The sequence below is a fragment of the Numenius arquata genome, chromosome 2, assembly GCF_964106895.1.
Source record: "Numenius arquata chromosome 2, bNumArq3.hap1.1, whole genome shotgun sequence".
Classification (NCBI taxonomy): Eukaryota; Metazoa; Chordata; class Aves; order Charadriiformes; family Scolopacidae; genus Numenius; species Numenius arquata.
The window spans coordinates 9,320,313-9,338,049 of NC_133577.1; the positions used below are offsets into that span (position 1 = coordinate 9,320,313).

General features: G+C 39.8%; 1 protein-coding gene across 4 annotated transcripts in view; it reads right to left on the reverse strand.

Moving 5' to 3' along the window:
• Positions 1–1,171: 1,171 nt before the first annotated feature.
• ARID1B (AT-rich interaction domain 1B) overlaps positions 1,172–17,737 on the reverse strand; it is a 343,106-nt gene continuing 326,540 nt past the window's right edge. For 2 of the 4 annotated variants that reach the window (XM_074144442.1, XM_074144443.1), the window contains 8 exons: positions 17,246–17,384; positions 15,719–15,891; positions 13,937–14,087; positions 12,833–12,949; positions 11,218–11,314; positions 7,201–7,990; positions 6,267–6,397; positions 1,172–4,256 (listed from right to left, as the gene is read on the reverse strand). In XM_074144442.1, coding sequence (XP_074000543.1) covers positions 2,544–4,256; positions 6,267–6,397; positions 7,201–7,990; positions 11,218–11,314; positions 12,833–12,949; positions 13,937–14,087; positions 15,719–15,891; positions 17,246–17,384 — 3,311 coding nt within the window. In that variant the 3' untranslated portion in view covers positions 1,172–2,543. The remainder of the gene's footprint in view (positions 4,257–6,266; positions 6,398–7,200; positions 7,991–11,217; positions 11,315–12,832; positions 12,950–13,936; positions 14,088–15,718; positions 15,892–17,245; positions 17,385–17,737) is intronic. The other 2 variants (XM_074144445.1, XM_074144444.1) reach the window with 1 other exon arrangement.

Below are 17,737 nucleotides of genomic sequence, written 5' to 3' on the forward strand. Positions count from 1 at the left end.
GTTTAGCAGGGAATACTACTTCCACACTGGCCAGTATTAAGCTGTAAAAGTCATCCCTGAAATATGCCTCCTTCTGTGATGAAGAGTTACAAGTGGTTTATAACTCACCATGTATTTCTGAATGTGGTGGTAGGCAAGAGAAAGCAAGACCACTGCAGCAGGGGATGTGGGAGTACAGAGATTACTGAATAAGAAAAGCTAGAAGGAGAAATTACTTTTCATGACACCAGGGAGTCACGTTTCAAACTTGGCTTATAATTGTATGTACTTTACCCGTCTCTGAAATTCTCTTACATATATTAATGTTATAGCAATCTATATGAACAAGATGGGCAGTGTGCCAAAGGGGGTTGTAATTTTCAAGTACCTTCGTATTGTTATTGGAGAGGGGAGGAGGATATCCACTAACAGTGTAATTATGTGGCAATTTCAGGGAAATTGATTATTATTAGCTTTTTATGATCACACTAACAAAGTCAATGATCCAAGATGAAATAGCAAAAATTAGTGCTTGAACAATATTCAGCAACAAGATATCACCAGGTGAGAGTGGATATATCTGAAACCAGATAATTCCTGAAACTGAAATGGCCATCTCCCACCAATTATAATGATGGATGTGCTCTATTAAAGCCTGATCCACTTTAATGGGGGACTCCCAGGATGAGAGGCCATGTAAGTATGCAATGACACATACAGTATCCAGAAGTGGGTGGGTGTTTATTCTAAATACCCACATCACTGGGGTATTTGCACCTTTAACCAACAGAGAGAATTACAGGTAGTGAATACAGATCAATTTCTTCAAGTTGGTTATTGCTTTAACAAAATCTTTTGTCACTTTTTCTAACATCCATCTTCAGTCCCCCAAACACAGCATGGAGACTGGATACCTGCGTAGTCAGAACTATCCTTTGCCAGCCGTGTCTTCCCCCTTTGAGGCTCTGTGGTTTTATAAATAATAATTAAAAAACACTTCTCTGTGATGTGAGAAGGCTTTTCTAAAAGAAGAGCAAGTTGCTGCAATACAATAGCATAATATTTTTGAAGGTCATAATAATAAAGTAGGGGAAAGAGAATAATCATTATTGCTCTTTCTTGTAATTAATTTTCTTTCCGATATCCCACACTGCAACTAGAACATTATTCAAGAACACCCATCACAGTGCTTAACAAGATTTAATGTACATTTATTCTTAACATGTGGAACATATAAAGATTTTATACTGAATAAATGAAATTCATTAAGCCAGAGGAAAAGGAGGAATTTACATCAAGTTTTTTCTTTTTTAACTACATTATCTTGAAATACAAATGCAGATTCTTGTCACTGAAAAATCTTTGAAGTTGTGTTTCTTCCTTTTTTTTTTTTTTCCTGTATATATTTTTTTGTCTGTAGACTGGTAACCATTTTCTTAAATCAATCCATACGTAACCATTTCCACACTTTGATTTATAAAGCAAATTGTGATCGGCTGCTCTCCCGAAATAGAGCATGACTTTATACATACAGAAACTTGTACATTACCCTCAGTTGTTGGTTTTCTGTGTTGGGTTTTTTCTTTTTTCTTTTTTTTTTTTTATTATTTTTTGGAGATATGGCCCAAATGAAAGAAAAAATTATTCTACTATCACTTTGTAGATACCACATCATGAAAAAGAAACTAAAAACTTTGTACTAAAAAAAAAAAAAATGAGGGTATGTTTAATGTACAACTTCTATATACATCACGGCCCTTAGGCAATAAAAAAATATTTTAAAAAATGATTAAAGGAATTGTGAAGAACTGTCATTGTGGAAGGTCAAAAAAAAAAGATGTAGACAAGACAGTTCTGGTGAGGAAGCAATTGATGTTTATCATCAGGTTTTGTTTATAAATCTTTTAACTTGACTTTTTTTGTTTTGTTTTGCTCCTAGCCTAATGTAACCATTTCTCCTGAGGAGAAACCAGTATCATTTTGTATTTTGTCTACTGACTGACACCCTCCTTGATCCCCTACACCTACATCACTAGAATCTTCTATTGCACAGAGCTTTGGGTGATGGTATACAAGTTTTTTTTTATTTTTTCCTTATTTGAAAAAATAAAACACACAGGAACTTGGTATGTTGGTTATTTTTCACCTTTTTGTTTCAAAGTGGTGAGATTTTTTTCCATCATACAATGGTTTGCCATAACATTTTTTTAAAAAGTCACTAGTTCGCTTCCCAAAAAATATGCAATACAAACATGGAAAAGAACATTGAAAAGGATAATCTATGGAAAAAAAAAGTGTGACCTTTGAATGTACTAGACAGCAACTTTGGTTAAAAAAAATAAAATAAAAAGATGTACTTATACACATAGACAGCAAATATTAATTTCATAACTGTTCAAATTAATAATTTCTTTTAATTCCCAATTGGTAAATAGTGAATGGGGCAGAGGAGCAAAGATTCTTTTTTTTTCCTTCTTCCTACGTTGGATAAACAAGAACAGAAAACAGCCAGTTATATGTGACCCTCTAATCTCCACTCACACATGCTTGGCTTCTCACTTATGTCATAACTGCCCAATCTGAAAAAGTACATCACAGATGACAGATGCAACCAGAGAGTTCAGGACAGCAGATATTGAGATATCCAGCAAACGACCCTCGTGCAAAAGGAACTCTGAGCGGTTCTCGTCCACTCTAGCCATGGCCAGCAAGGCCTTGGCTGCCCTGCACATCATGTCTACGCTAGGTGGCTCCAGAGGTGGAGGCTGCATGTGCATGAGGTTATGCTGGCTCTGCTGGTACTGGGCCATAGTGACCCCATCTTCCAGGAAGCTTATCAAGTTTCCGATGCTTCCCTTCTGCACAGCTATTGCCCTTGCTGCTAATGTGTCCCCCTGGGCAAGGTTCGATAGGAGCGCCATGGACATTTCTCGGCAGACCGGGTTTTTGCGGTCCCCAACGTACCTAACTAAAGTAGCGTAGAGTTTCTCCTGACGACTGAATGGGGGGGTGGCCAAGATAAGGTCCACATTATTGTCCTGGATACTGAGCTTACACAGGGTCTCCAGCACAAGTCTCTGAGGCGAAAGAACCGAGTTGGGCCCCACGGTTGGAAAAGGATCCTGTGCCTCCGCAGACGGGCACACCATCCAGTGCAGCAAGCCATCCAAAATTGGCAAACAGATGCTTTCTGTGTAAGCAGACAAGTCTAGCTGCCCAGAAATGTTGGCTAATGTGACCAATGTATTATCCCTCAAGACCTCGAGGCAGTCCCACCACCACTCATCCTTGCTGCAGGCCACCCCTTTGTCCTCCTCTTCCTCTTTCTCGTAAGTCTGCGGTGCTCGTTTTCTTTCTGGATGCTCATGGTGAAGAAGGATCAACTTTCCCAGAATCAGCACCAAGCCTGGATGTTTGGACATTTCGGTGTCATTGCCAGGCACAAAAGACAAGCTACGGACGATATTTGACACACAGATGCAGCGTTTGGCCAAGGAGTCTTGCCAGTGAGTTATGGTGCATAGAGGAGTCTCATCTCGGCTCCTTGGCTCATCCTCTAGCAGTTTAATATTCCGGTGGCTTTTGGCTTGATGGATCCCAAAGGGAAATTTACTGCTCTCTGTCTGGGAACCAGAGTTTGAGTCTTCAGGCAATGCTCCTGGCCGAGCTGAGAGGACATCATCAATGGTTGCTGTTATACTTTTTTCTTGTTGTTCCTCAGATTCACCTTTCCCCTCAAGGTCCTTCTTTTTGCTTGGAGAGTTCAAGGGAGGAGGGGCTTTCCTGCGTGGAGGAATCTCCATCTTGCTTTCAAAGTGAGTCTGGATATGCTCAGTTGTGTCACCACCACCAAGCTGCCAGTGGAGAAGTCCACTATCGAATTCCTGAACGCGTCCAAGTTTGTCAGATCGGTCAACAACAAATAGATTATTTTTCTTTACAATCTTTATTGGCAGCTTGTCGAACTTACTGGCTTGTTTTGGCCTCTCACTTGGATCAGCGATGGCACCAGGAGTGGAAAAAACAATGCTCTTTTCTTCCCCTTCTACCTTTTCATCATCCCCGTCCTCCTCATCTTCATCAAAATAGTCAATACATTCGTCGCTCTCCTCTTTTCCAGTATCCTCTGCCAAGGACTGGCTATCATCTTTCTTGGCTGCTTTGTGATCAAGTGCTTTGTGGCCTGGATCTCCCACTTCATATTCCATAAGGATTCCAAAAATGTCAATCAGGCATTTTCTAAAATATTCTACTAAAAGCTCAAGAAATCCAGACAACTGAGGGGAGAAGAAAGAACATAGAAATCAGATAAATATTTTTGTCTGCACAGAATTTTATTAGGAACACTGATGCATACATCTGTGAATATTTCCCTCTTCCTGCTGTGGCCTTGTGGCTAGGTCCTGCATGGCAGAAGTTAATCAAAGGAAATTCTTCGAGCATCTGTCCAATCAGTGTATCATGTCAAACTATCATGGATCCATTTGTTTAAACTGTAACAGCTATGAGATGTACAGAACTTTATTCATATGTCTCCTTTAAGCTACAGTAGACACCTAGCCTAGCTGTTCTGTCCCCTTGGAACTATCTAGTATTCTTCATTTTCTGTACAGAGTACTGAAGTTTCTAACTCAGTTTTTCTGATTTGTACTTCTATTAGATGCCTAAAGTTTACAATCCTTCCTCTCCTCTTCTGTCTCACAGTCTCTAAAGCCAACTGTCCTGTAGGAATCTGCAGTTCAGGGTCTAGGTACTGACATCCTAGATTAATATACCATCTCTATTGGAATAGTTCCATTTTTGCTTGGCAATATTTAATGTTATTGGAGCCTGGTGCTCTAAGTCACCCTTCTGAAACAGTTTTCATTTAGGTTTAATCCTCTTAATTAACTTGTAATCACTTTCTTATGGAAAGGCAGTAGTTAGACTTTGTAATAATTTACTCTCAATGCCTTTATTATTAAAAAATCTTTGCTGTTATGATGTATTCAGCCTGATTGTCTGGCTTTTAATTTTTTTTTTTTTAATCGTGGGCTAACAGGTTTTCAGCAAAGTGTATGCTTTTGTGTATTCTGTATTCTCTTATGATTGCCAAACCCTTGAAGAATTAAGAACAAACTCGTGCTTACGAACTGCAGGAATTATCAGTCATCATACAGAGTCCTGACTGCCATTGGAAATAGAGTTCAAGGCAAAACTGACAAAAATACAGATATTTAAAATATACCTGGTATTCTGTGCAACTTGCACAGGGTGCATTAATGCAATTTCTAGTAGAATTCAGAGGAGATTCACCTCACTTAGCTTCAAACACCCACAACAGTTGCACACCTAACCTGATTGTCTAGATTCCTTTTATAATCAATGGTCTTCTACAGGCCATTTCTAGGGTATGATTCATCTGACCTATTTTAGATTTCTGCTTCAGGATGGGATGAATCATGCTATAGATATCCCTAGTTCTAAAGTTAGGTGGGATGAAATGTACCATTTGTGTCTGGATTTAAAAAAAAAGGTCATTATATTTAAAAAATGATGAGTTACACGATTAGTAACCAATGAATGAGTGGAGCAGAGAAACTGAATATTTAATTGGTACAAATTTTAGATGGTGTGCATTATCAGCATGCCATCTATTATTACCACCTAATAGGCTAACGGTTAGAGCAGGGCTGAAAAATACTGGGAGGTAGTGAGGCAAAAGCACACACTGTTAAATCCTGCGTTACTTGCATCCTGTGGACAGACAGTGGATTTTAGCCTTTAAATTGTCAATCTGATATTCCTGTGCAAACTTAATTTACTGGAAGAAGAAACCAAACAGAAAACAAGCAATTAAAAAAAATCCCACAGCCTAGTATGGAACTACTAAATAAGACAAGTAGTCACCAAAAGACAGCTGCAAATCAATTTAATAGTTTTTTGCAAAGCCTTTTATGGAAACACAAATTAAGCCAGATTACTAACATATTGCTGTTTTCTCAGATTGTCCTTGTACTGTCATGAGTGTGAATTTACACATTAGACTTCTGTCAGTGCTAAAATTCTGATAATCCTACATGCTCCTTTCTACAACAGATACCCTTCTTTCAGGCTTATTATTTCCGCTGTTCAACCTAAAGCTCTCTCTTTTTGCTTGCTGTTACCAATCATAAAAAAGGGAAGTTTCACAATAGTCAATTTTATGTTAATTATAACCGATTTTAAAGGACTTCAGCATTTTTTCTAGGTGTCATTTCCGTTTTCTTTCCTTGGAAAATTGAGAAGCATATTGTTTTCCCACCTACCTGAGAGAGGTTGAAAGTAGCGACAGTGCTGTCATCATACAGAAGAATATTAATAGTGTCTAGCGCCCAGGTACTTTCAGCCAAAAGACCAGATTTAAGAGACATCATCACTCTCCAGGCCTCAGGAGTTACTGGAGAAAGAAAGGAGAAGTAAAACAGTATTAGTGCATCCTCAGAGACCATTAATGAGTTCTGCAAGATTTAAGTGCAACATTCTGGGGATGCAGAATTTAAATGAAATAGTTACTGAAATACTGGTTAAGACCCTGCTTTCACCACTTAGTCCTGGTCAGTTTTTCTGTAACTGCTGCTCAGCCTTAATACCGGAGAAAAATCTTAACAGGCCCATTCTTCCTGACTTTGCTGAAGCCAAAATAATCGTACAAACTTAGAGAAGTTGACTAGACTGAATAATCGATAAATAAAGGTAGGAGTTAGGAGTGTGGGAACTTGAACTATGAGCACCTGAATGTATGAAATGTAACAGGAATTCAGGATAAGAAGATAAGGGGAAGAAAGAATAAATGGGCCATTCAAGGAAGGTAGAGACTATAATTACGCAGCAGAACAGCATGGAACAAGAACACAGAAAGCTTTGCTCAGCTATATGTTGTATTAAGTAATTTAACAGACATTCTGCAGGACCTTTCAACATCAGATTTGGAAATCTGAGACAAGCTTCATTTTTAATACATTTCTGGAGATTTCATGTCTCCATATAAAATACTGCTTTCATTTCATATCAGATTGTCTAGGATTAGTTTTACCCATCATCCTCACTGATGCATATGTTATTACATTTTTATTGAAGACAAACACACTATTGTTACCAAAGCTAACTATTTTTTTCCAAAGTAGTCTTAAAATATAAAAGAAAATCAAAGTTCCTTTCTCCCAACCTATTCTGGTATTTGGCTTTTGTTTTGATGCTTACCAATATCTTTTGAGGTAATCTTTCGTCTTGGTTTTAAGACTGGTTGGGATGCTTCTACAGAGCCTGGGGGGAAGGTGATTTCTCGCCTAATTGGTGGTGGTTGGGGTGGAGGTCCTGTGACCTGTGACACTGGAACTGTGGGTATAACCTTTTGCATCTTCATGGAGGGTAGGAAAGGAGACTTGCTTGGAGACATACGGTTTTCCAAAGAGCGCTGGAAGGATGCTGGACTTGGAGCTCTAGAGATGTGGTTTGGCATAGAGGGTGGCGTCTGGTAGGATGACTGAGGAGGTCTAGTGATAGGCTGCATGGAGGCTGAGGATGACATATAAGAAGGCTGACGTTGGTTGACATGAGAAGGCCACTGACTCTCGTGGTTTATCCTCTGGTCAGGCACCATCATATCATCAGTGCGATTCATCCCTGGATACGGTGGGGCCTGTGCAGGGCCTCCTGGACCTTGCCTGTTCTGGTAAGGGTAAGGCATATCATTGCGTGTTGGCCACATGTTCTGCTGAGGACCTTCGCTGGAGGATGACGACTGCATGGGGCCACCAATCATCTGGGGAGGTATTCCATGCTGCTGCATTTGTCCTGGGCCCTGCATCCTCTCCCTGTTATATGGATACGGATACTGTCCCTGCATAGGCCTCCTGTCAGGCCCCGTGTAAGCATTGCTGTACTGGTTATACATTTCCTGTTGCTGGTTGCCATACTGCATGTTATACATATCTCCTTCGTGGCGTTTGGCTGGAGGCCCATACATGCCATCCATGTGTCGTTTATAATTCTGAAAAAAATTTTTGGAAAGAAGATGCATCATTTTTACTCCATACACAATATAAACATATTGGCTGAAAGCTCATTTAAGAAGATGAAGGTGCTTAGTTCTAAAGGGATCCAGAGTCAGGCATGCAGCGCTATGGTTAGGCTCAATCCAGTGCTTTCTTTTTAAACCTCTGTTTTGCTGTGCTTATAACTTAATACTAAAAGGAAACTTATCCTCGGGCTAAATTTTCTTACGCTTGCACTCAGTTTCTCCCTTTCCCTTTCCTTTCCTGTCTGTCAGATTAAATACCACTGGTCATTTCAGACATGCATGAAAAGGCAACGGTCCTCACCAACTAAAATATTTTCACTTCTTTTTTATGCTTAGTCTACAAAGAAGAAAAATCTTAAAAAAAATTCAAAACCACTCAGTGCATGTTTTCCAGAGACAAGCAATGAATAATCTCTTAAAATAACAAGATATGCTGCAAGCATGCATGCCTGAAACACTGGATCTTATGACAGGGCATAGGCTACACACAGTAGGAGAAAACATACTGCTGCATTTGCTCCTCTGTGTAATTCCCAGAAACATGGCCCTGTTTGGGCAAACATCCCTCTTCCCAAATCATTCTAATCACATTTAATTTACTGTGAGATTATTGCAGCAAATGGTCACATCTAAACGCTCTGTGCTAGTTTATGCAGGTTCTTACCCTGCTGATCAGTAATGAACTAAACAATGTAACTAACAGCTGCCACCTATGGTTTATTCCCTCTTTGTTTCTCACCCTCTCGAGTGGGGAATGTTGTGTGAAGTAAGCTGTTTTACCTTGGGGGGAGTGGAGTTGTTTTTAAATCATAGAAGCTTGTATGTATTTATGTTTAAGACAGCAGAACAAAAAAAGACATGTTGCAGTTTGAGGGGAAGGTGGTAAGGGTTTGCAGTGGTCCTTAGTTCCTGTGGGAGTTTGTTCTACAGTTCAAACCACACTGAGTGCTCTGAAGCAAAAAATGTGAATTAAATGGGTGATTTTTGAATATATGATCTATGGCAAATTCAAAGTTACGGCTCCCCTGGAAACTGTAGCTCAGTCACATTGCACAATGTATACTAATGTACTGGAGTTAGGATCAAATAAAATTCTGTATGTATTCAATATGGGTCAGTTAAAACAGCTCTGGGATTCATAAACTCATCTTCCAACTTTGGTGCACATAAAACCCCAAGTACTGTATTGCATGAGAGTATTTTTCCTTTAACTTGCTATAGAGCTGTCTGTCTATCTGAGAAATACCTATTTTCAGCCTTATATAAACTACTTGCTGTATTTAAATTCCACCCCTGGGGCCAATTTATAGATTAAGAACTGACTTGGCAGTTGCCACACCTAAAAAGGTGGTGTTTGTTTTGCCACAGTGACTCAGGGTGCTTAAAGTAGACACCTGGGAATGAAGTATGTGCCTTTTAAAAAGGGGTTCAGAACTCTTGTGTATGTAGTGGCAACGTGCCTAATGGTACCCAGTGCTGAGGACAGTGATGCACCTGAACTGCCCCTCCCGTGTAAAGGTTCGGCAGGAGACTGAGGTTGCTCAATGTGTGTCTCTTTCCACCAGGGATGTGGAATTCTGAGAGACCTTGCAGAAGATAAAAAGATACCAACACAGGTCACCTGCTGCATAATAGTTCTTGGGGTACAGGAGTTGAAAAACCTGGCTCGAAGTGCTTCAGTAGTCCCATGAATTCATGCTCCAAGCACCTACTTCCCAGGTCATTCCCTAACCTTCAGGTGGAAGATGAAGCTTCGAAAGGGCCATTTTTCACATTCCTCCTGTACCACTATAGAGTGAGATTTAGGAAATTGAAAATAAGCTAGTGGCAACCTAATCTCTAGCTAAATGAAAGAGTGGAATCCTCTGGGAGTGGGAGGGAGAGGCCGAGGCCAGCCAGGATCCTTGCCCTTCATTCTTCACTGCTTTTTTGCATTAATGCATTTTGCATTCAGGAGTCGTACAAAGCATACAAACACCGCTAAGGACAGGGTCAAATATATTTTTGCAAGTTCTAGCTGTCTCCTTGATGAAATGAACATGTAGTTAATGTATTTCCTGCATGTGTTAGCATGGAATATCACGAACTGTTCTCTTATGAACTTTTGCAATTTCCCCACTAAATCACCTAGACTGCTAGCATATGCTCATCATAAAGAACAAAACAGTTTTTTGATTGTGCTATTTTAGAGAAGTTATGAACCAAAGAGATAAGCAAGAAATTTTGAAACTGAAATTTATATACATTTTCAGTACAGTGCAACCTAAGATCTCCTCTTTTAGGTTCCTCCCCGCCACCAAATTTCCCAGTGAAACTCTGTCCCAAACTGAAAAGGACTATCTGAAATTGGCTGAAAATTAGCTTACATTTTAATTTTTATAGTATAATGAAATGCTTTCTATTTTGGAAGCTAACTTCAACTTGAATTGTTGTATGACTAGAAATTAATTAGTAACACACAGGATCAAACTCGGATGTGTTGAAGTCAGTGGAGTTTTACTATTGACTTACAAGATGGGTTTTTGCCCACAAGGTATTAATGATACACCAAACAAAAAATGTTATTAATTAATATAATTTGTATTTTAAAGTTATTACACAGTTAGGGAGACTGGAATGTACAAATATTTGAACTATTTTTAACACTAATAATGTTCTCATGTATTTGTACCATATTATTACTAGAGAGAACATGTGGGGCATATGCCATCTGATCTATATTAAAGATAGGTATCTCATATGACCTACCACAGCATTCTGAGTAATTGAGAGTGCTGCATGTTTTCCTTTCTTCCAGTTTTCTGCTGGGTTCATTTGGCTGCATGACATTAAGTTAAGACCCTTCAACCTGCCATCCAAACAGCTTTCCTATTTGTTTCTGGAATTGGGGCAGCATCTCTTCACTAGCCTACGAATTATACTTTCCCAGTCTGCTCGCTATTAACTTGGGACAATCACTTGATACACATCCAAAGCCACAGAACATCTGTTAAAATTTACACTCTTCCAGTGTAATGAACACATTTTCCTATAGCTGCACATACACTGCTTATCCATATGGGCTGTCATTTTGACCAGAACAACAGTGCTCCTCTGTGCCAAACGACATACATTGTATCAACAAATTTTTGAACGTATACAGAAATTTGGGGTGACATTATTAAACAAATGTAAATAGCTGTTTTCCCCTCTCCTACCTGCTGCTGTGGATACATTCCAGGTTGATGTCCTCCATATGGTGGCTGTCCTGAGGGAGGTCCTTGTCCTGGATACTGCTGCCCATATGGTTCATGCCTAAAATGAAGCATTCAAATCAACACTTAGAGCTGCTGGAACTTCCAAGCCACCAAGAAATCAAAGTACCACGATGATCTTGCACCTTGAAGATATTTGCCATTTGGAAACAAGGTGAAGGTACAGTGTGGTATGGTCCTGAGCCTGATGTAGTAAGCTCTGCTGGAGCTGGTAGTGGAAGGAAGGAGATAAAGCAGATAGAAGAAAGGAGGAGCAGTGAAGACACAACAGAAGGATTTAGAGGTAGCAGTCAGGAACGGGAACAGGGTATGGTCCACAAAGAGGTAAGAAAGGCAGCTGCAGCCACTGGAAACACATCTTAGGTGGAGAAGTATCCGATGCACAGCTTAAAGGCTGCAAGTCAAAATTCTTGTGCTTTAACAAGTCAGTCTCCAAGCAAGCTACCTTCTGGATTATTTAAGAAAATAATCAATAGTTAACTGCCAATTTAAAGTGAAATCATGATTTTAGTCTGATGATAGTGACAGAAAGTACAAATTTCATTACAATATGTCACTTTTAAATGCATCATTACTGGTAAAAACAGTACTCATAATTTTGCTAATGCTCACGTCATTTTTAATTAAAGCTACATAATGAAGCATGCACATAAGAGGCAGAATTGTATTGCACTTGGAAACTTACCTGTGGCCTTTAAGACCTCAGAGGAGCACTACAGTGCAACTGCAATATTTTTAGCACATGTGAGTGAAATTTAGGTTGCTAAAATGAAGTACTTGGAAGGTATTAAGACTGATAAATAACACTGTATTGCAGACCGATATGCTAGTAACTCCTCTCTGTACACTACCAGTGAAAATACATCTACAATTTGAGTATAATTATGGAAGTAATGTATCAGGGAGAGTCAGGGAAACAGAGGACTGGGGAACCTGACATGTTAAAAGAAATAACGGCACCTAGTTTTTCCAAATGCATAGAAAACTCTCACATTTTTTGAGAGTTGACCAGAGTGAACACAATAGCTGTTCAGCATCTCCTAAAATGATGACGTGGATGGAGAGAAATTACCTAACGCCAGTTAAAAGAACAATATAACTGATGGGAATTGTTTACAGTTGTCCAAGATGGTACAAATATAAAGTGAGCAAAGGTACATGTATTTTATACATAAGGGAACGCTTTCGAAATGTTCAATCTGTTAGCCACAGGATGACCACAAGCCAGGTGAAGTTGTGGAAGCTTCAGAACTGGTGTCATTTAATGCTGCTTTGGAGAAATTGGGCCTGTAAGGTATGTTCCAGTTCAGCGTTGGCAGGGAGATACACAAGACTCCTTTTCTAACTTCTCCGATTCTGTGGCTACACAAAGGCAACGTATTCACCCACGCCTCTGCCCCCCCCCCCATAAACTGAACCAACGGTGAAAGCCTAAATAAGAACAGACAAAACAGAAGTAACACACCAAGAGGCCACATATTCTATTTGCTCTCACAGGGGCTGCTAGCACTTGTTAGCTGTTACTGCAGATATTACAAACAGAGAAATCAGTGTTCACCTTTGCTGGCCAGGGTAACGATTAGGAGAGTACATGCTTGGGTCACTGTTTGAAGGCACCATGTTGCTTTGACCAGGTGGTCCCATACTGCCTTCAGGACCCAGCCCATGATCCGACCTAAAAAATGACAAAGGAAACCTCATTCTGTAAAAAGCACTTATTCTCCAAAATTGCCAACAAAATAAAACAAAACACACCCCTTAAAGGAAACGCTCTCTTGACTTATCACCTTCCACTGGAACCCTGACTCTCACTGGCTCCCCAGCAATGTGACCTGCTGAACAACATGATTACACTTGTGTTACCCTACACATCTCCTGCTTTGAACTACTGACTGAAAACTGCTCCGCCGTTACACTGAAAAGACCCACACTGCACCACTTTGGCTACCATCAGGAAACAAAAAGTGAAGGTAAAGTACACAGCCTAATGAAAGTAAAACTAGGAAAACAGCCAGAGTTGCAAAACCTACCAGAATACTTAATATAATCCAAATTTTCCCAAACCATTCTGCTTGCTATACCAATGCTTAGACATCAGTGATTTTACTGATTTTTTTCCCCCAAAACCTTTCCTGGGATAAAGAAAAGAGGACCAAATTTATGTTGTGCACTTCCCTGGAAGACAGACTTAACGAGGGTACTGATGGATGCTCGGCAAGACTGATGCCCCTACAGCTCAGACAACAGACTCCAGACTCTCCAAAGGCAATCCTCCAAAAGACCACAAACCAGACCTGTCTAGCTGTGCATTTTGTTTTTCATAAAAAGCTCACCAACAACTGTTTTAAGTGAAAGCATGGCCACAAGACTAACCAAAGTGCTACTTTATGCCATCACAGCCCAGCCCAGCCACCAGCTAAAGGCAGCTGTCAAACACACCCACGTCCTGAGTGACTTCTAAGGTGTGACAATTCCTCCTTACTAATTTCAATGAGCAGCTAGACTCGGTCGTTACCAGTGGTTTGACTCCCAGTGATTTGGTAAGATGCTGTAGGAAATGTAGGCTGCTGTGTTCTCTGCAAGGTGCAATAGGAAAATGAGAAGGGGAGAGAGAGGATAATTTTCACTAATGGGCTTTGCTTTTTCCTGAAGATTGACTCACCTCCTGTCATAGCTGCTTCCATACGAGAACTGCTGTCGCTGGCTCATGCTCATGTTGGACATTGCTCCAGATGGACTCTGGTTATACATATCTTGTATTCCACTGTTAGGCATTTGTCCAGGGGTCATGAAAGGCTCATTGCTTCCAGGCACTGCAACAGGAAGGGAAATCAAATATATTATGCTGGGTGTTTGAAGATACCTTTCTATTAAATGATGTATTTTAAAATAATGTTCAGATCTCTAACACTGCCAGGGAGAATTAGCTGGTGTCTGACAAGCTCTCTGGGGTCTGATGAAAACACATGAAGCAGCACCACTACTAAGATGATGGTTTATAATATTAAGGAGCTGCAAGCGAGGAAAGTAATCTCATCCTATGGAACTGAGCTCATCAGGCACCAGGCAACTTCACAGCTGAAGATGAATTTGCTCTTCTTCTTTTCACCCCAAACAATGCTAAATATGAATGCAAACATAAACCGTACGAAACAGATAAAAGCAAATCTCCTTTGGATTACAAAGCTGTCAGAATCAGGCTCTTTTTTTTTTCCCATAAAGCCCTCATACACACATGCATACCGTAATTTAGTTATGGAAAGGATACTGTTCCCTAATGCTGCTTCTAGAGCAGGATGGGCATATTCTACGGATGCAAGAAAAGGCATGTTGACCGCTATTATCAGATATAAATCCCCAAGCAAATAGAGGAAGAGACTCTATCCTTTAGTCCCTCATAGTAGATACTGAACAGAGACATTTCTGTTTCGACAGGATAAATGTGAAATGCATGACAAAGTGCAATAAACCCACTTAATCTCAGAAGGATGTAAAACTGAAAGCGAATCTAAGGCAGAGAGGGTTTTATCTTCCTCCAACTGTGTTATACTAGTGTCCATAGTCGAGGCAAAAGGATTTAAAGGGAAGGTTAAAAAAAAAAAAGTCACATCAGATTAACCCTCTCTTTTAAAGCATCTCTCCACTTCATTACATATCTTTTTCCCCCTGATTTCTGGACCTTTTCTTCCCATTTCTCCCTTTTGCTCCCTTTCAGTTTTTGCTTTCTTAATTTCGTCTCCTTCATCTGCTCTGCTCTTTGCAGCCACTGTGAGCCCTGCTTGTGTTCTTTCCTCCCACTTTCCTATACATGAGGCATGCAAGATGGATTAATTTTAAGCACATTTTAAAATATCCACAAAACCATCTGTAGGTTAAGTGCCCAAAAGGACAACAGTCAGGTTTGACATTAATTTTAATTTTTGCTTTCTAAAAATAAACAAACTTTGTGTTTATCACCTTTTGTCAGGGGCTGTTCCTAGTGAGAAAAAAATCAGCTTTCCTATTCTGAAAAATATGTAAACTGAGACAGAGAGCTTTAGGAGACTTTCTTAGCTCCACACAATGAATTCCCAGTTCAGCCTTGCTACAACCAGGAATGTTGCTTCAGTGCTTCACATTCTACTGCTGAAGTACAGCATTTGATTTGCAGAGTAGCTAACCCCCTTCAAGAAACACACGGCATCACACAAAATCTAACCCTATGAATTTATGCCACTTCCTGAAATGTATTCCTACAAGCATTTTTAGGATTCTGTTAAATCTAAAATAAACAGTGAGAGGAAAAATATAACCAGAATGAACCACAATTGCACAACACCTCTGCTTTTGCTACAAGGATACCATTTTACCAAATCAGCGAAGTAAAAAAGCTCATTCTGACAACTAGAACATCTTGATTACGTAGAAGTAGGGAAGGACACTTAAGCTCCTGCAAAGAAAATACCTTTTCTCATTCCACCGAAAGGATCTTTATTCGGCTCATATGGCATCCTTCCCATCATATCTGGCATGTTTATTCCCTGCTGGTACGGTGCATTTGGCGTCATGGAGTTTCGCTTCGGGAATGCTGAATCACTTACATCAGAAAAGGGATCGTGCACACTAACTGCGCTGTTTCTAGCAGGTGAGAAAAAGGAGGCATTAACATCATCATGTATTCATAAGAACTGTGAAAATAGACTGAACTGTTATACACCAAGCCCATGACGCTGTAGTAGTGATCTGTGCAGGATACATCTGAGAAAGATGCAAAAAACTTTCACAATGGATGATTGTTAAAAAAAATCTACCCATTTCTTTCCCCAAGCTCATCTGGCTACTTACTTTAAAGATCAGGGGTTTTAATCTAATTCGACTGTGCGCGTTCTTATTACTCATATAAAAGTCTAAACCTTTCTGAAATTTTACTAAGCTGTTTGCCTCACTACCCCAAGGCAGTGAGCTCCAGAGGTTAATTATATGCTGTGTCAAAGTAGTATTACTTTTTATCAGTTTCATATTTATTACCTTTCAAATTTACCAAGCACACCATTGCTCTCCTACTATAGGAAAGAATGAACAGCAACACTTGATTTACCTCCCAAATACCATTTACTGTTATGGAGAGGCACTAACTTTTATGGTTGCAGCCAGCTTTATTCTAAAGCCCTTAAAAATTTGGCTTGGAAAATGGAGTTTCCCTGATAACTATCAGATTTATTGTTAATGCAAAAGAAAACTTTTTACAGAGTGAAAGAAAACTGAATTGAAGATGATTAAAAAAGGTTCTTGTTATCCTTTCTGCAGTATTACAGATGGAGAAAAAAAGAACCTAAGTATGTTAAGTTCAGAGTGATTCTGTACATAGTTCAGAGCTCAGCTATTTTTCTGCTGAAGTCAACAAGAACTCTTTTTGCTGGACTTCAGTGGGCTAAGGATCCCTAATGAATGGTGAGAAGGCTTCACTTCAGATTCAGCCGGTCTGTGTGACTTACAGGACATAGAACTGAAAGGGATCTCTTGGTCCATCTAGTTGAATCCTCTGCTATCTCAGCCACTGTTATTATATATGCTTTTTATAATTTTAATTTTAATGACACCTTAAAACCACACATTCCCCCTTCCTGAGCATGAATGTCTGGGCCTGCATACCAGTGGAGAACAGGGTAAGCAAGGAAAGGAAGGCTGTGGTTCTAAGCTGGTGCTGCTGGGTTCCACCTTCCTTCCCACTCTTCACATATTCATATGCCCCACTTTGCACTGGTGCTTGTCTGATCCTCCTCTGGTGTTTAGAAATCTAATGCAGCTCCTACTCCTTTCTCCCTTTCCCTTTCTCCCCTCCAAAATGAAGTAATTTTCTGTTGCTTTTAAGGCTCTGACTGGTTCATGACTAAATCAGATGAGTGCCCGAGCAGTGGGGAAAGCGAAAGACTGTCTTAAACTGTGGTAGAACTACAGCCCAACAACAAATGAAGCAAAGGCCTTTTCATACCTGCCACCCTGCATAGGTGTCATCTGTCCATGAGGTGTTGATGCTGGTGTTGGGGGCTTCAAGTCGCCTGGCACTTCTGTCATGGAATTACTACCAGTAGACTGTGGAGTCTGTGGGCCTTGCAAGGAACCAGAATTAGCTGGGAAATTAAAGAAAAAAGAAATATTAAAAGGTAGCAACCAAATTCATGTGGAAATAATAATCAGAAAGGAAACTGGTTCTTTCCCCCACAAGCCTGCTTATACCATGCATGTCAGTACTTTATAACTTCCCCAAAATCCTCTGAGATCAGGATATGCTGTGCAGTAATAGACATCATCTTTCCTAGAACTATGAATTTAATCTGCTGCCTGAAGCAACATGAATAGAAATCATCTAGATGAAGGATCATTTAAATCAGAGGTCAGAGATACAAAGTTAATTGTCTACAGTTTACAACAGAGTAAATGAAGGTTGTTCTTTGGCACAGCTTCTTTATATAATCACTATCAC